Source organism: Trifolium pratense, linkage group LG3 (genome assembly GCF_020283565.1).
Source record: "Trifolium pratense cultivar HEN17-A07 linkage group LG3, ARS_RC_1.1, whole genome shotgun sequence".
NCBI classification, from domain to species: Eukaryota; Viridiplantae; Streptophyta; class Magnoliopsida; order Fabales; family Fabaceae; genus Trifolium; species Trifolium pratense.
In genome coordinates this window covers 29,737,502-29,757,777 of record NC_060061.1, presented here as the reverse complement: position 1 = coordinate 29,757,777, position 20,276 = coordinate 29,737,502, and the positions used below count along the sequence as shown (strand labels likewise).

Sequence of the window (20,276 nt, the reverse complement as noted above, 5' to 3'; positions counted from 1 at the left end):
TTTCTTTTGCGATGACTATTAATAAGAGTTAGGGACAATCTTTAAAGCATGTTGGGATATATCTTCCGTCGTCAGTGTTTTCACATTGTCAGTTGTATGTTGCAATTTCAGGAGTTACTTCTAGAAAAGGATTAAAAATATTGATCATCGATGACGACGGTGAAGATAGACTAAGACTTCGAATGTGGTCTATAAGGAAGTCTTCTGCAATATAACATAATTTTCTTTGTATGAATATTTTTCCAAAATAATTGTCCAACTATCGTTTAATGTTACTCAACTTTTTTCATATACCTTACATTATTGAAATTATCATATCTTATTTAATTATTATATAACTTACAGCTAATCAGACCCGTGCACCGCACGGGTCGATGTTCTAGTTGTTTTTAATAGTTGGAATTTGGAAACCAATCTTACCCTGAGTGAGAAGCATAAGGAATATGTGAATGAATCCAATTCCCACCCAAGCATAGTGTCCCGAGACACCAACAAACAAACAACTTCCAAAAGACATTTGACCATCAAGTTAAGTTTCATCGCCCCTTTGACGGAGTTACCCACCACCACCACCAACAACAACACAACTTTCAATATAAAACATAAAACACTTTCGTTTCACAAAAACCCCTAAACTCAAAAAACACACAAACACAAACACAAACACAAACACAATGGCTTTGAGTTTCACACACCAACCCACAACAAAAACCATTCTCCAAACCCCTTCTTCTTCCTTAATCCCCTCTCGCTCTCTACCATCACTTCAATCCCTTCCCTTCCATCAAACTCGAAAACCACGGCGGTCTCTAACCGTCAGCGCTTCGGCAACAACGGCTGCTCCCTCCGAGGTTTCTTCAAAGGTGTCAAGGGAGTACACTGTGAAGTCAGTGAAGGCGAGGCAGATCGTTGACAGTAGAGGGAATCCGACGGTTGAGGTTGATCTGGTGACTGATCAGCTTTACCGATCGGGTGTGCCGAGTGGTGCTTCTACTGGAATTTACGAAGCGTTGGAGCTTAGAGATGGTGATAAGAATGTTTATGGTGGGAAAGGTGTTCTTAATGCTGTGAGGAATATTAATGAGGTTTTGGCTCCAAAGCTTGTTGGTGTTGATGTTAGGTAATATATTTTTTTGTTTGTTTTTGTTTTTATGTGTTTTATGATCCTGTTTTTCTTTTTGGTTTACAATGAGCCGGGAGGACTGTCCAAACCCCTCACCACTAGACCAAACCTAGTGACTTGTTTTATTATCCTGTTTTGAATATTGTTGATTTGACTGTATTTGATTTGATGATTGTTAATGGTGTTGACTTGAATGAGTGCATTATTGTTGTACTTTTTTTTTTGATGTTCATTCATTCAAATTGAGAACAATACATAGATGCAATACTGATTCAATACCGCTAAAAACAAATAGGATGAATCCATGAACAAACTCACAACATATAAAACAGCATTGTTGTTGTACTTGATGTTTTAAAAATTGGATTTGAATTCAAACCGATGTGGCCTCTGAATCATGGTTTTAAGTGTTTTAAACTGCTTGAACTAGGACGAAACTGCAATAGAAACACGTAAATAACCAACAGTTGACGGTGTTGAGTTCAACTGATTGAATTGAAGCATCAATTGTAAGTTAAAATTTTGAAAATTATTCATTGTATGCTAGGTTGACAGGTTGGAGTTATGTTCTAGGATTACAACTTAAAAGTTAAAACTAATGGTGTTAACCATTTGGCATTAACCTGCTAATTGAAACAATTCAAGTTGCCGAGCCTTTGTAAAATAGGTGCCTCGTGTTGTACACTAGATCCCTACGATCAAATATTAAAAACATGAAATTTGAAGGTTATGTTAATTATTAATGAACAATTTTGAAACCTATGATCAGGTTGCAGCAGTGTATAGAGCTAGTTAGCTGAAGTTTTTGAGTTAGGTATATGTAGCCAGTAGCCTGCTATACATTGTGAGTTGCAGATCGCTTTTTGAGTGTTGTGCTTAGCTCTTGATATCCTTTTTCTTTAAATGAACAGTATTTCCAAAAGGACAAAACTTACATGCATTTCCATACATGCATTTCTTACTTTTTCTCTCACAAAGAGGTAGTTTTTTTTATTAAAAAATAATTTTCTTTTATTTTTTCAAAATGAAAAAACACAAATAACCACCTCTTTGTGAGTGGAAAAGTAAGAAATGCATGTATGGAAATGCACGTAAGTTTTGTCCTTTCCAAAATTCTTCTATGGACCTGTTCTACTTGAAATGATAAAAAAAGAAATTCAGAAACTGATTTTGAGTTTCTATGTACTCTTTACAGAACTATGATGTCTATTATTTTTTTACATTTTGTGCCGTGTATAACTGACATCTATGTCTTTGTGTTTAACAAGGAATCAAGCTGACGTCGATGCTATTATGCTGGAAATTGATGGAACTCCTAACAAGTCAAAATTAGGTGCTAATGCAATATTGGGAGTTTCACTGAGTGTGTGTAGAGCTGGTGCCGGAGCAAAGGGAGTGCCGTTGTACAAGCATATCCAAGAGATTTCAGGAACAAAAGAACTTGTCATGCCTGTTCCAGCTTTTAATGTTATCAACGGAGGCAGTCATGCTGGAAATAATCTTGCCATGCAAGAATTTATGATACTACCAGTTGGAGCTATTTCATTTGCTGAGGCACTTCGCATGGGCAGTGAAGGTTAGACCCTTGGTTCTTTATGACTTTAACCACACTGAGGACATGTGCTTGAGAATTTATATATAAATGTTTTTAAAACAAAACCAAATATCAAACCGGTCAGGCCTACGGGTCATGGTTCAATTGGTTCAGTCAGTTCAGCCCGATTTGACTTTGGTTCAACCAGACTGCAATGTAACCAGGATCAAACAAACTGGCAAACTGGCTTGTTCCCAGTTCAACAGATTGAATCCGTCGGTTTGGTCCGGTTTTAAAAACGTTGTTTTATATTACATATTTTGCAGTCATGCATTTTTTGTGTGGAATTTCTCATTCTGGTTATGAACTTGATGTCTTCGATATTGCTGAATGACTCATTCATTCTATCGGATATGTGAATTGATGTGAATTTTGATATTAATTTTTATTCTTGCACAAGGCTGTAGACCCTAATGGCATGGCATATAATTTTATGGCTAATCAGAACTCCAACTTTCCTGACTGCATGTTATATATGTTTCTTGCTTTTTTCAATCCCATCACCAACCATCTATTATGGTGACAATCAGTTAACTTGGTTATATATGCTTATTTTTTTACTAATCTTGGTTATATACTCCTTTTTTTTTTTTATTACTAATCTTGGTTATATATGCTCAAACAGTGTATCATGTATTAAAGGGCATAATCAAGGCAAAATATGGACAAGATGCATGTAATGTTGGCGATGAAGGAGGATTTGCTCCCAATGTCCAGGATAACAGGGAGGGTTTGGTTTTACTAACGGATGCCATTGAAAAAGCTGGTTATACCGGGAAGGTAAGAGGTGTTTTAATTAATTATTATATTCCATTGCAGGATTTGAATATCTACTTGTATGGATCAGAAAATAATATAAAACACAATGGTGCAGATTAAAATAGGTATGGATGTAGCAGCTTCAGAGTTTTACACTAAGGATAGGAAGTATGATTTAAACTTCAAGAAACAGCCAAATGATGGAACTCATGTTCACTCTCCTGAGAGTCTTGGGCAACTTTATCAAGACTTTGTGAAAGAGTTTCCGATTGTGTCGATTGAGGATCCTTTTGATCAAGATGATTGGAGTTCATGGTCCTCACTACAATCTTCAGTTGATATCCAACTTGTAGGAGATGATTTGTTAGTTACAAATCCAACGAGAATAGCTGAAGCCATCCAAAAGAAGGCTTGCAATGGTTTGTTACTAAAGGTTAGCATTCCTAAAAACTTTTCATCTCTTATTATGCTAAATTGCCGATATTTAAGTTAAATTTTATTTCATTTTTTGGTTTATAGTTTTAGGCTCCATTTGGCATTGGAAGCTAAACTTCAATATTAAAGCTAACAATACAAGCTCTAGAAATAAAGCTTTTTTAATTTAAAAAACTCGCTATCCGGCTGAAGGACCGACTAATCCGAGCTCTAGAAATAAAGCTAAAGTTGTTTTATTGTTATTTTTTAGCTTAATTTTTTTTAGAATGATGGAATTTGAGTTAAATTTAAAACTAGATAAAATTATCAAAGTACTTGATTTGAAAAGCTCCTGTCAACTATTTTTTGAAAAGTTCCTTATATCTAGTTTTTCTAATTCACCTAACTTTTCCTTTGATGCTTGCTTTAATATAAACCCTTTCTATTTGCCTTGTAATTAAAAACTAATCCAACATCAGCTGCACGTGACAGACTTTGCTAGAGAGACATTCCAATCAACGGTTCATTTGTTTTATCTGCAACCCATCACTGTTGTTAAATAGATGTTATTGTGTTGCAAAATTTGAACAACTTGTTATTGTTGTTTCCACATTTCACTATTTAGTATAAAATGTTGTCAAATTGCGGCTATAGGCTCTATAGCACTCTTGTATAGCAGAATTTGAATAAACTGCTATTTTCCGCGATATTTGGTTGCCAACACTATTATCCATTGACTGCAGGTTAACCAGATTGGCACAGTGACTGAATCTATTCAGGCTGCACTTGACTCAAAGGCTGCAGGTTGGGGTGTGATGGTTAGTCATCGGAGCGGCGAGACTGAGGATAACTTCATTGCTGATCTTTCTGTTGGTTTGGCCAGTGGACAGGTTCTACATCCTTAATCTTCTTGTTTGGTGAATTTGATCATTTTATCTACCGTGTATATTGTCTTGTGCAAGATGTTATTGCTTTCATGTTAACTATCCATGTTCTGTCCTCCAGATTAAGACTGGTGCTCCATGCAGAAGCGAGCGTTTGGCAAAGTATAACCAGGTAACTGGAATCGTGTTTAACACCTTTACTCCTCAATTCAAGACTTTAGTTCAGCATATCACATGAATATTTTAAAACAACTCAAAAACAAGAAATCGAGTATTTACGTATGCTTGTTTTTGTTTGGGTTTGGCATGGTAGAAAATTGATACAAGTGACTAACATTTTCTATTTAGTATGGCCGATTAGTTTCAAACATTAAATTTTGTTAATATAAAACAACATTATTCTTGCACAGTAGTAGTTTACAAAACTGTTCTGTATATGTTGCGAATGGTTAGCATGATAATGGAGTGATCTAATACACATTTTTTTTCAATTTCATTTCAGCTTCTTCGGATTGAAGAAGAACTTGGAAGTGTGCGTTATGCTGGTGAAGCTTTCAGGTCGCCTTAGAATGAACTACGTTAAGAGCGACTCTAACGGTGAATGATGTTAGAAAATCATTCCAGAAATAGTTGTGCATCATAATCATTGTAATGATTGGTTTGTTTAAGAAAACAAATGGGACTGAGGAAGAGTTTTGATATAGCTGCTAGCCTTAGGATTTCAAAAAATTCTACTTGATGAGTTAGACTTTTAAGTGTGTTTTGAATCAAAATAATTGGCAAGTGAATAATGATACCACTGTTGTAATGTGAGGAAGTAGTTAAAATGTAACTTAATGCAGAGACAAAGTTGAGTAAGTGTAATTATCACTTCTCAGAAACAATGAGTACTTGATGAGTTATTCCTCAGTTGAGTACTTGAATAGTAAGAACTAAAGAAAAACTCGTGTTAAATTAAATTAAATTGTCTGACCCAAAATATTAATTTACTCGAATAATGAGTTAACAATTATGGTGGCTTCTAAGGTGAGGGAGTCATCAAGTCCCTCACCGGTGTACCATTAAAAGATTACCGTTAGATGTGATCAATGGTTTAAATCTATTAAAATTATAAAAGAGAACATATATAATTATTGACGCACAATCCTTTTTATACATCTTTGTCACAACGACGGAAACTACACCACCACATAAATTCCGGCAAACACCCACACCACCGACAGCAACCACCACCACCACCACCACCACTGCTGGTGTGAATCTTTGTTTCGAATGGTTGAATGAAACAAAGAGAAAGCAATTACAAATTCCATAAACCCAAATGCATGCAGCAACAGAGATAGATAGCTATGGTTTGTCTCACAATGAAAGTATTGGAAAGCAATATAGTTGGATGAAACCAATAAAGTATTGGATTCGTGTTTATCGCAATTCGATTAGCATCTCAATTCTCAAACCTTTTTCAAAATGTCAATTACAATTAGGTCTCACTTTTTCCCTCACATTTCTCTTTTTTCAATTTTGAAAAAAACTGCACCAGTTTTGGCTTTTAAGAAAACGTCTCAGAGTTGTTTTTTAATTTTTTTTTTTTAAAAAAAAGTCTCAGAATTAAGATCAAAATTTTAATTTTGAAGAAAAAAAAAATGATAAATCAAATCGACCAATGATTTCTTTAAGGTTGAAATTCTAAAGGTTGAATTTTATCGGAGTTGGGGATGGAAACAGAGTCATTGTTTGCAATGCAAAAGTTGAGCAGAGAGAGAAAAACTAAATGCAAAGATGATAGTGATAAATTAGATATGGTGTGGTAGTGACAAAGAAGAGTACGCGAGATCATTTAATCTAACGGTTGAATTAAGTGGTACACTGGTGAGGGACTTAATTGAACCCTCACCCTAAAATCCACCTAACAATTATATTTATTTCTGTTAAAAAAAAGTCATTTTGTCCAGGGTTGCAATTTCAATGTGAATGCTTATTCATAACTTCAAATGTAGGTGGAGAAGATGTCGATGTCCCTCGATGTCCCTGAAATCGGTAGACTTTTGAATATCAACGTATATTTCATAAATGACAAGAAATTTCAATTGAATACCAACATATTTTGTTGCCCTGACAAAAAAAAAAATCTAAATTGTCTTAATTGAATATCACAAGATGTAATTGACTTTTATAATAAAATTCCACAAAGTCAATATAAATTATAATCTCATAAAATCTTCTAAAATCTTTAAGATTTTTTTTACCAAAATAGTATTTTGAAATCTCAATCTAATACACCCCCTTAGAATGTTCCAATTTTTTTTGATTCAATTGAAAATTAACTTCAAACAAAAGTTGCATTAAAAAACTATGCAATGCAAATTTTGTTTGAAGTTAATTTTCAATTGAATCAAAACTTTTTCTCTCATGATCTTATTCCATATAAATGGTAATTATGATTACAACAAGTGTGATCTTATTCCAATATTACTAGACTCTTACCCGTGCGATGCACGGGTGTTATTTGTTGTTTATAATATAACGTCAACTAAAAAATTTAAATAATTGAAGGAGAAATGACCTATAGTTGAAACTTGAAATTAAAAAAAAAAAACACCGTGAACAATACTTTTTTTTAGGCAAGGACATACATAGTTCATAAGTTGTTTTTTTGGTACAAACATAGTTCTTCAAGTTCTTCCAACTTTGTAACCAAAAATCAATCAAACAAACAAATCAATTATTAAGCATAAACAATGTCAATTGCTTGGAGAAACACAATTATAATATAAATCCCGTATACATATAGATCAAATATATCAATCTCTAAATTAAAATCAAAATATATATATAATGCAAACATAAAAAAGTATAAATAAATAAATAAAACAATACACTATTTAATATATATTACCGTAATAGAAACCCAAAATAAATTGTAGCATATATAAAGGCAATTGCATAATAGTAGTATTACATTATAAATATATAAGCAATCACACCAAATCCTACTTCCATGATGTTAGCAACATCTACCTGGACAAAAATTAAAATAAAGTATTTGTTAGATCAACCAATGTAAATTAGTATATCTACAAAACAAAAGATTTTATAGATATTCAAAGCATATGAATTAAACATACTGCTGCAAATATGTTGAATGCAAGTAATTAAGGAAGGAAACAAAAATAGTTAAAATGATGAACTATTACCTAATACCATGTGCAAGCTCGTTAAAAAGGAACAAAATGAAAAAATAAGAAGAATGAAGAAGTGAATGTGAATGGAAGATAAAAAAAAAACATAGGTAAAGAAGAAAATCAATTCTTTTCAAATGACTCGGGTGATGGAAAAAATTGAAAAAGAAACAAAGAAATAGAAAAGTATTTACAATGTCTACCGGAAAGATATGAAATTAAATTTGTACAACTTTTCATTGTTTCAAAAAAAAACTTTTTATTGGAAACCATTAGATTTCTTGGTAATTAAATTGGGCATATGAAAAGGATAATGGTGTATGAATAAAAATGAAATGAAATGGCATATGAATGCTTGAGATTAATTAAATGTGGCATGTGACAAATCATTAGAAATAATGTGGCATGTGGCTAAATAAATAAAAATTAATTACAAATTTATAATTGTTGATTTTTTTATTATTTATTTTTTAAAGAAAATGATTTAAAAACTATGATTGGTTAATAAAATTAGGGTTGGGATTAATGGTAGGAGAACTATTTAGGACTAGCGGGCCAGGCAAGCGCGTTCCGCGCCTGCCTGTGTCTAACTTATGTAAAAAAAATGCTTGATGTTATAATGAGTTTTTTAATAAAAGACTTTTGCTACTAAAAAAAAGTGTCTTATGTTATGGTTAGTTTGTTAATAAAAGATTTTTGTTGCTACTAAAAAAAATCAAGGGTATTATTGGTATTATTGTTAAGTGTTATTTCAAATGATAGTGAAGGGCAAAATGGACCAAGGAAAAATCCAGCCCAAACTCCCCTATCCCCTTTATCTATATCTATATCTATATCTATATATCTATATCTATATTCTATATCTATTCTATACATAATCTATATCTATTCTATACATAATATAAAGAGGATACCCCAATTTGGTGTGGATTTTCATTATTTCCAAATTTACCCTCTCATACATGGTGATGACTTTTCTTAATGACAACATTACCCTTCAAAACCAAATATAGTGAAACTTTTAACTGCATGGTTGGTTACAAAACTGCATCAACCCAATATAATAACTGCATAACACAAAATGGAACAATTATGCTATTCAATTTTAAAAAAATCTGCGGTTAAGGAAACAACATAAAAAAGGTAGCATATACAGAACAATTGAGCGAACTACAAACTTGAGAAAATTAGGAAAACAAGGGAAAAGTGGTTACCATAAACCTTAAACCATCTATTTTTTTTATTTTCCTTTCCTTTTGTTGGCGGGCAAAATTGTGTTTGTGGAAAGCACATATGTTTTTACTTTTTAATATTATCCTTTCCTATTTCTTCATATACTTTTTTTTTATTATTAGCACTTTTTGACAAAGTTCATGTCACATGTTTTCTAACTTGAATTGTGTAGTGTGGTAATTAATAGGCAGTTATTTGGATATGAATTCAGGAGGCTTTCATTATCATCTTATTATGTGTTGAATGCTGAATATCTAGCATGTGTTCTCACATCATAATCACCTTCAACACCATTGAATTAACTACTGATTTTTTTAATTTTGCGGTGCTTTGCAGTTTAATTTAAGAGCATTGAACTATGAAAACAATAACAAGCATAAAATAGAGGAAGCACAAGGAGGAGGGAGGAAAAACCCATTCAAGGTTTTGAATATTAATTTTGCTAATCTTTTGGCGTTATTGGTTAGTTAATTTTGTTTGCATTGAATTTTCTTTTGAGTGAGGTCATACAAAAAGGACTTAAACTTTTTTTTGCTTCCAGTGACTTGTAAAATATTTAAGCTTTTTGGATACAGGGAGGAGTAGAACAAAATTACCTAATTATATAACAAATTAACAACAAGATTCACATGGTCATAGAGGAAGACACATGAAGCACTTAAGTTTCGAGCGCGGCCATCAACATTGCCATCTCTCGATCGTATGTCAAAAATAAAATGCAACCACTATGTGATATTTGCTATTTTGAAGGATCGGTACATGCAGTTTTTTCCCATCAATTAATCTCCAAAACAAAGATAATTAGATTCTGCCATAAATAAACTAGAGTTGCTGGACTATTACTTTGGGTAGGAGATTGGGGCTTCATTAATATCTATCTAATGTTTTGACCATATAGTTTTGATGTTATTTTCTTTTTTGATTGTGCTTCTGTCATATATAATGGAATGCAACTCCTTCTATAATATCATCAATGTTTAAAAAATTTAGGCAAGACGAAGAAGCGTGGGAGTAGTATACTGTTTGACAACGAGGGCTGTGAACGGTATAAAGTTCGGCAATTGTGTGATTGTATATAAACTCTGAATGCAATTGTCTGCATTCATTCAACATGTAAAGAAGAAGGGAACGACTGTGAATGGTGCCGCGGTGGAGTAATGAACAAGAAAGAGGTCGGTACAGTTCTCTATAATGATTTTCATTGCATTATCTTCTTTTGCCGTTGTATTGGAGAAACTTCCACATGAGAATTACGAAGTTTATGGCTATACAAAGTTTGACAATCCATATTTTTTTCAACTTTAATTTGAGATTTTACCTTCTTGATTTAGAGTAATGCTTACAAAGTCAAGAAGATTTATTAAAATTAAACAACATTGACGGTTTCTTAATCCATAGTTTTTTTTTTATTTTAAAAAAAAAAAAAACTTGAATTAGAGTAATTCTTATCAGGAAGTCTTCCCTAGGCACAATCATTTAGGCACTTAATTTAGGCACACACACAAAAGTCAAAAAAATTAAATAAAAAATAAATTTGTCACATCAATTAATATTATTTAATTTCTTTTCTCTTTAATTTTTTTTGCATGTTGTGAGTGTGCCTAAGAAATAATTATTTGGGCTTGTGCCCATATAAGTATTTCTCAATTCTTATATGCTCCGGTTTGTTTGACATTCTATTTTTCTTTTATGAAGAATGAAGGTCAGTGTTTATATAGCTCTTTATACAGAGATTGGAAATTTACCGAATATGTTGTCTATTTATGTCAAACTTGATGTAAAAAAGACTGGACATCATCATGGCCGCATCCTTTCTTTTGGTATATGTTCGACGAAGGATGAATAAGTCTTATAATTTTGATGCTTCAAATTCAAACTGTGATTTCAAAAGTGAAATGCATAAATGAAGTGGCTATTAGATATGAAGCGAAAGAGTAACCGCGAGAACTCACAAATATGAGGAATTTCGATCGTAGGCCTAAAAGAAAATGGAAGAGAAAGTGGCTTCTCTCTGCTGCCAAATAGTTTTCCTCTTCTCTAATGCTTTTACTGTTCTTACTTTTTGCCAACTTGAACTGCTTTTTGAAAATTTCAATCACTTTAGTTCGGTGTACACATTTTCTTATTATGTCTCGGTTCTATTTTAATAAATTTATGATCTTGGTTGACTTTTTGTTAACTTCTTTAACTGACTTAGTTCTCCATACTGACTATGTATCCGTGCAAAATGTATCGCCATCATGTAAAATAAAATTCTTTACAAAAATACACAAAATTTTTATGGCTTGGACCAATCTAAAATACAATTTTTTATTTTGAGGAATCTGAAAATAAACAAATTAGTAAAAAAAATCAAATTTAAATTAAACCACTATTTACAATTTATTTCCGTTAACATAATAATGAACGCGGATCACACAAACGGGCACGGAACGTGCCCGTTTGGCCGCTAGTAAATAATAAATAGGATACATGACTTTGGTATGGATTTTTCATTATCCCAATTTTACCCTTTAATAATTGTTATTTTTTTATTAAAAAAAAAGGAAAAGAAGGGAAAGTTACTATAATAAGCAGATTTTCTATACATATAATAAATAGGATACATGACTTTGGTATGGATTTTTTATTATCTCAATTTTACCCTTTAGTAATTGTTATTTTTTTATTAAAAAAAAAAGGAAAAGAAGGGAAAGAACTATAATAAGCAGATTTTAAAAGAAATTATTGTAAACTCATGGTAGTTTTCTCGATTCAAAGCCCACGTTACAAAAAGCATCAGTTATGCAAAAACCAACAAAAAAGTGGGGGAGAGGAAAATTGCGTGACTCAAAGAAGTGGTAGTGCATCAGATACAATGAGATTCTTTCATAGTTTCATATGCTGGTTTTTGTGACTTTCACATCATATTACTTTCATTTGATTTATTATATTTTTTACTTCATTTAGTTAGATAATTTTGTGGTCCGACGTTGAAAAATCCCTGCAAAATCACCTATTCCTATTAGCATAAAAAGGAGAAAAGTTTGTATAGGAAAAAAAACTGAGGCAATACACTACAACAATCATGGCCGGCACCAACAATACATTATATTATTCCATATATTTTGTGTAACTCATTTTTATTTTCCTTCCCTATTTCTTCATATGTTTCATTTATGTTCTTCATTTATGTAAATTCTTTCATGCATTTTGTTTTTTATTGTTCTCGCTTTTAGCCATCTTCCTTTTTTATGGGAATAATCATAGAAAGGGTGGAGGTAAGAGATCACATTGTTAAGGGTGACTATGAATAAATTCTTTTCATAATTATTTAATCGTCGTCCTGTTAGTCGAGTCCTCAATATTTTTATAATGGAATGATGTATACATCTTTATATTTTTTCAGTTTTTCTCTTAACAAAAAACTGATCTCATCGAGAGAAGATGGAAAGTTTAAATAACCGCAATAATCGTAGCGACGCTGTTTTCATCATTATTGTCATTTTCAGTAAAAAAAAATAAGGGTCTTTTCTTTTTCTTCTTATTATTGGCCACTAAATAATTACTTTTTTATGTTTATTTTTCTCAGGCTTTACAAGTTCTATATGGAGTGTTTTCAAATGAAATGATATGAATATGATACAATAGCAAGGGTTGTACAATGTCGACGGACTTAATTTGTACCTATTCATTTATAAGGATTTTATTTTGAAAGTATGTGGTTTTTTATTTAAATTACAAGACTAAAATTATTTTTGTTGATGATGTGTAGACATTTGAATTATATATTGCTGTATTCTGAGGGAAATTCAAAAAAGGTACACACTTCGTCTGCATTCTAAATTCAATACAATAGTGTTGCCCTTAAGATAGAAATGAGGTTTTAATTCTCTCTTTTCTTACATTTTTTATTCAAAATTCTTTTATTTAATTTCATTTTGTTTAGGTGTCAATCTGTTTGCATTACTAATTCCATAATCTTTTTTTGTATATACAATACTTACACAAGGGTATTTGTGTAATTTTATATACAAAAGGGTATTTGTATAATTTAGTCACTATAATTCACTAGTCTCACACCCGTGCGATGCACAGGTGTTATGTTATATTTTATATTATAATGTTGAAAAATTATTCGTATAAATTATAACAATAAATATTATAAAATGAAAATAATAATAATAATAATAATAATATAAAAGTGATGTACTTATCACTTCCTCCAACCAATATATATATATACCTATATGTATAGAGAATGAGTACGGACCATCAAAATTGAATGAAATATGATAATGATAATGGTTATATATTTCAATCCCATAACCTACTTTTTTGCATAACCTTCACTCTTCTCTACAATTATAATGTAATTAAGTCAATAATGTATACACTCTTCGTATTTTTTTGTGTGACTAAATTATAAACTCTTTGTTGTTTCTATGAAAACGGTTGACATTTAAATGGGATAAATGTTGAAAGAGAATCCAACTATGCTGATCTTCATTGTCACCAAGGAATGTTATAATAATGTAGAAAAGTGTAACATCTTGTGACATCAATTTTTGGATAATTGGAGAGGTATAATTCAATAATAATATAGAAAACTATAACATCTTGTGACATCAATTTTTGGATAATTGGAGAAGCATAATTCTTTATTATTTATTATGAGATTGATATAATATAAAAAAAAAAATAGAGATGAGAATGATATAATATAAGGAAGTGATGTGGAAACAAAAAAAATAGAGATGAGAATGATATAATATAAGGAAGTGATGTGGCATTATTGTGTGATTTAATTGGATGTAAGTGGGTGATGTGGATTAGGGTTAAGATGGATAGTAGGAGAACTATCTAGAAATTATATATATGAGAATGATATAATATAAGGAAGTGATGTGGCATTATTGTGTGATTTAATTGGATGTAAGTGGGTGATGTGGATTAGGGTTAAGATGGATAGTAGGAGAACTATCTAGGAATTATATATATATAGATATACGTTAGCAAAATAGAAAACATTAATTACACAAGCGGATTAAGCGTTACGGTTTTTAGTTTGTTTTAGTTTGAATTTAGGTAATTGTTTTAGCATATGTTATACTAAAATATTTTTTGAACGCATTGATCTTCATTTTTGTATTGAGTTTTTTGTACGTATTTTTACTTAATAGGTTTTTACATTTGATTCAACGTCTCTATATGACTTTTTTTTTTGTTTTACGTCATCTCTATATAACTTAATTTATTTTTATTTTTTTATAAGCTTGACTTAATTTTTTTTTCCATAAGTCAATTATTCATAAAAAATTTAGAATAATCTTCAACATACATAATAGAAAATATGGATCACACATACAGGCGCGGAACATGCCCTGTCTGACCGCTAGAAAATAATTAGGATTGGGTTAATAAACTTTTTAGTAAAAAAAATAAAGTTATTAAGGTTAATAAACTTTATTATTAAATTAATTTTTTGTTATTATATAATGATAATTATTTAGTTTATTAACACAATCCTCTTTCACAAATTAGTTTAGATAAAAATCAAATTTATAATAAATTATTGTTTACAATTTATTTACGTTAATAAAATAGAACGCGCCTGTTTGGCCGCTAGTATATATAGATACAACTTAGAACTCTATTTTCAATTGTGAATTATGAAAGTGGATGGTCGTGTTTGGTTTATCGGAATTGATTAGAAATTATGCATCAAATAGTTGCGTTTAAAAAATAAAAATAAAGAGGGTGACGTGGATGAATATAATTGGAGAGTGTGAAGACTGAGGCGGTGATGCAACTTTTGTGTGAAGTTGATTTTCAATTGAATCAAAACTCAAAACCGAACCCTCACTTTCTCTCCTGAACGTAACCGTCATCTTCATCTTGTTCCTCCAAAATCATTTCATCATATTCATCTCTAATCTATTCACTGTTAATTGAGTCAAGTATCAAAAGAAGAAACTTTTTCACTCCCTTTCTCCCACTCTCAATCGATTTGGGAATTCCCAAACCCTCAATCGATCATTCCTCCCAAACCTTTCTTGCTCGATCAAACTATCCATCAACTGATAAATCCCAAACTCTCGATCGATATGAGAATTGCCAAACCCTTAATCGATCTGAGATACAAAATTGAAAATCTACCGCCAAAGATTCATCAACCTCCTCCATGACGATGTTGCCATGTGAAGTTCTGTATCATTTCCCTTTCTTGCCGACTCAAACCCTCATCTCCTTTATCAACCTCTTATTGGAAGGTATAAAAGTTTTAATTTTTGCGAGAAAATATTGGAGGCTCAATTTAGGGTTAAATTAAACCGTTATAATCAATTTTTCCATTTTTTAATATTAAGGAACTTGCTACCAATACATATATAAGATTAAAATATGACTTAGTTGTATACCCTTGAATTTACACTATTTTTACATAGCTAAACAAATGCGAAATTGAACCATCAGTTGTTTTTGATTGTTGTGACCCTTATATCATCATTATAGAGGAGTTGCTCATGGAGTTAGCCAATCAGAAATATTGGGTCAGAATTATAGAGGAGTTGCTCATGGAGTTAAGTTAATCAGAAATATTGGGTGAGATACTTGTAGCTCTAGTCAAGGTAATGTTTATCTTATGGATAAAGAACTTTGCTCTGCTGGAAGTTTGTGCTTGTGTGTCTTATTGCATTTTGTTGTATCTATTCTATACATATAATAAATAGGATACATGACTTTGGTATGGGTTTTTCATTATCCCAATTTTACCCTTTAATAATTGTTATTTTTTTATTAAAAAAAGGGAAAAGAAGTGAAAGTAACTATAATAAGCAGATTTTTTATCTATACATCTATATCTATACATATAATAAATAGGATACGTGACTTTGATATGAATTTTTCATTATCCCAATTTTACACTTTAATAATTGTTATTTTTTTATTAAAAAAAAGAAGAAGAAGGGAAAGTAACTATAATAAGCATATTTTTTACCTATACATCTATATCTATACATCTATACATATGATCTATACATCTATATCTATACATATAATAAATAGGATACATGACTTTGGTATGGATTTTTCATTATCCCAATTTTACCCTTTAATAATTGTTATTTTTTTATTAAAAAAGGGAAAAGAAGTGAAAGTAACTATAATAAGCAGATTTTTTATCTATACATCTATATCTATACATCTATACATATAATAAATAGGATACATGACTTTGGTATGGGTTTTTCATTATCCCAATTTTACCCTTTAATAATGTTATTTTTTTATTAAAAAAAAAGGAAAAGAAGGGAAAGTAACTATAATAAGCAGATTTTTTATCTATACATCTATATCTATACATATATATATCTATACATAATATAAAGAGGATACATAAGTTTGGTGTGGACTTTTTAAAATACCAAGAATACCCTTGGCTATCTATATCTATACATAATATAAAGAGGATACATAAGTTTGGTGTGGACTTTTTAAAATACCAAGAATACCCTTGGCTAATTGGCAACACTATAAAGTCACATCATATCTATACATATCTATACATATAATAAATAGGATACATGACTTTGGTATGGATTTTTCATTATCCCAATTTTACCCTTTAATAATTGTTATTTTTTTATTAAAAAAAGGGAAAAGAAGTGAAAGTAACTATAATAAGCAGATTTTTTATCTATACATCTATATCTATACATATAATAAATAGGATACATGACTTTGGTATGGGTTTTTCATTATCCCAATTTTACCCTTTAATAATGTTATTTTTTTATTAAAAAAAAAGGAAAAGAAGGGAAAGTAACTATAATAAGCAGATTTTTTATCTATACATCTATATCTATACATATATATATATCTATACATAATATAAAGAGGATACATAAGTTTGGTGTGGACTTTTTAAAATACCAAGAATACCCTTGGCTATCTATACATCTATACATCTATACATAATATAAAGAGGATACATAAGTTTGGTGTGGACTTTTTAAAATACCAAGAATACCCTTGGCTAATTGGCAACACTATAAAGTCACATCATATCTATACATAATCTATATCTATATCTATAGTCTATACATCTATATCTATATCTATACATAATATAAAGAGGATACATAAGTTTGGTGTGGACTTTTTAAAATACCAAGAATACCCTTGGCTAATTGGCAACACTATAAAGTCACATCATATCTATACATAATCTATATCTATATCAATATCTATAGTCTATACATCTATATCTATACATAATATAAAGATGATACATAAGTTTGGTGTGGACTTTTTAAAATACCAAGAATACCCTTGGCTAATTGGCAACACTATAAAGTCACATCATATCTATGCATAATCTATATCTATATCTATAGTATATATAAAGAAAATACAAATATTTTTGGTGTCGACTTTTCATAATACCAACAATACCCTTTTTTTTTTATTAACAAATTCACCATATCATAAGGTACATCTTTTTTTTAGTAGCAAAAATCTTTTATCAACAAACTCACCATAACATAAGACATATTTTTTTTTGTTTGACATAAGTTAGATACAGGCAGGCGCGGAACGCGCCTGTCTGGCCGCTAGTGTAGATAATACCAATACGTTTAATCTATTTTGGATATCTTTAATATTCTCTAAAATCACTGCATTTAATCTATTTTGGATATCTTGAATATTCTCTAAAATCACTGACCGTTCTAAATTTTGTTTTTCACAATGCACCTTGATGCCATTTCACAATTCAGTGCAGATCAATAGTAATAGTAATAGATTTGAAAACCAAATACTGTTGAGGAGTAGACACTAATAGAGATAACATTAACCAATAGTTAAATAGCGAAGAGATCTCAATCCAAGTCCCACACCACAACATTGCTTCCCTACAATGTTATATGAAGAAAAAAAATCAACCATTGCTAAAGTAGAACATTGAACATTGGAGAAGACCCTAAATGCTTATTCAATCTGAATGCTTATTCATAACTTCAAATGCAAGTGGAGAAGATCCTAAAATGAATGTATGTCGCTTGATGTCCCAGAATGGAATGTATTCCTCGTAGTCCCGAAATTGAATATATTCCTCGAAGTCGCTACATTGAATATATGTCCCTAAATTGAGTTGTGATGTCCCTCAATGTCCCTAAAATTGATGGTTTGAATGCAATTTCAATGTGAATGCTTATTCATAACTTCAAATGTAAGTTGAGAAGGCTCTAAATTGAATATATGTCCCTCGATGTCTCGAAATTGAATATATTCCTCGAAGTCCCTAAATTGAATATATGTCCCTCGATGTCCCTAAATTGAGTTTATGTCCCTCGATGTCCCTAGCATTGATGGTTTGAATGCAATTTCAATGTGAATGCTTATTCATAACTTCAAATGTAAGTGGAGAAAGACCCTAAATTGAATATATGTCCCTCGATGTCCCAAAATTGAATATATTCCTCGAATTCCCTAAATTGAATACATGTCCTTGTCCCTCGATGATCCTAAATTGAATATATGTCCCTCGAAGTCCCTAAATTGAAGAATGGTTTGTATGTATTGATTATCCAAAAGTGTGCTAAATCGGTGAATCTTGATTATTTAGATGCGTTGATTGGACCCTAAGAACTAGTTTAGTTGCTAAAAGAATTCTAATACACCTCTTTGGATGTTGTGTTTGTGTTTGGATGACTGTGATGAGATACCTTATTTTACCAAAAATATGAATTTCAATAAGTTCTTTCGTTGTGCAGGTAGTACTACACTTTCGTCGTGCATGAACTGCTGCCTTTGTAAAGGACTATCTTTGAAATGTTAGGACTATTAATATTCATAATTCTGCTCTGCTCTTTTTTGTGTTTTTTTGAACAACTTTTTTTTTTGTCTATTATGGAGTTTATGGGAACAAGTGCTAGACTCAAGCTTTACCGTAAAAAATTGTGTTTATCAGTTACTTGAATGTTGGAGTTTAGCACATATTGTGTTCTGTTTCAGTTCTGACGCAGGCAGCACCTACGATTGCTTCGAGTCTGATACGGGCTAGTGCGGTACAGACATATTCGGCTGCTGTTAATTAGAAAAGTCCGACTCCGTGGCGACTCAAATGTAATATTGATGCATCATTTGTGTCGTATTTAAATAGAGTTGGCATTGGAATATGCATCCGTGACGAACTTGGTCAATATGTGCTTTCAAGGACAGAATGGATTGCCCTTCTTTGTAGAGTGGTTATTGGTAAATGATTTGGTAACTATATGTCCCTCAATGTCCCTAAATTGATGGTATGTCCCTAAATTGAGTTTATGTCCCTCGATGTCCCAAAAATTGATGGTATAAATACAATTTCAATGTGAATGCTTATTCATAACTTCAAATGTACGTGGAAAAGACCCTAAATTGAAAATATGTCCCTCGATGTCCCCAAATTGAATATATTTCTCGAAGTCGCTAAATTGAATACATGTCCCTCCATGATACTAAAATGAATATATGTCCCACGAAGTCCCTAAATTGAAGGATGGTTTGTATGTATTGATTATCCTAAAGTGTGCTAGATCCGTGAATCTTGATTATTTAGTTGCATTGATTGGACCCTAACAACTTGTTTAGTTGCTAAAAGAATTCTAATCCACCTCTTTGGATGTTGTGTTTGTGTTTGTGTTTGGGTGACTGTGATGAGATACATTATTTTACCAAAATTATGGATTCCAATAAGTTCTTTCATTTTGCAGGTTGTATTACACTTTGAAATAGAAAGCGCTTTAGTTCTGGTGTACTTACAGCAGCTGCATGCAATGCTGCCATTGTAAAGGAATATCTTTGAACTGTTAGGACTATTAATATTCATAATTTTCTGCTCTGTTTTTTTTTTTAACAACTTTTTGACTTTTTGTTGTCTATTATGGAGTTTATGGGAACAACGTATGAGAACAAGCACTAGACTCAAGCTTTACAGTCAAAAATTGATAAATTGTGTTTATCAGTTACTTGAATGTTGGAATTTAGTGCATAAACTGTGTTCTGTTTCATGTCTGATATGGGCTGGTGCTTTGCATGCTACCGCGGCTGAGCCTGGTGCGGTACAGACA

General features: G+C 31.3%; 1 protein-coding gene across 1 annotated transcript; it reads left to right on the top strand.

Annotated features, from left to right (window-relative positions):
• Positions 1 to 418: 418 nt before the first annotated feature.
• On the top strand, positions 419 to 5,703 carry LOC123913859 (enolase 1, chloroplastic). Its single transcript, XM_045964749.1, has 7 exons — positions 419 to 1,120; positions 2,392 to 2,699; positions 3,343 to 3,497; positions 3,592 to 3,909; positions 4,634 to 4,780; positions 4,896 to 4,946; positions 5,277 to 5,703. Exons 1-7 carry the CDS (start codon positions 675 to 677, stop codon positions 5,340 to 5,342), a joined length of 1,491 nt encoding a protein of 496 aa, XP_045820705.1. The 5' UTR covers positions 419 to 674; the 3' UTR covers positions 5,343 to 5,703.
• The last annotated feature ends 14,573 nt before the right edge of the window (positions 5,704 to 20,276 follow it).

Excerpts from the sequence above, each read along its gene's own strand:
- LOC123913859 (XM_045964749.1), top strand. The coding sequence starts at position 675 with ATGGCTTTGAGTTTCACACACCAACCCACAACAAAAACCATTCTCCAA. Across the intron at positions 1,121-2,391 it reads CTTGTTGGTGTTGATGTTAG|GAATCAAGCTGACGTCGATG; the intron begins GTAATATATTTT and ends GTGTTTAACAAG. Across the intron at positions 4,781-4,895 it reads TTGGTTTGGCCAGTGGACAG|ATTAAGACTGGTGCTCCATG; the intron begins GTTCTACATCCT and ends TCTGTCCTCCAG.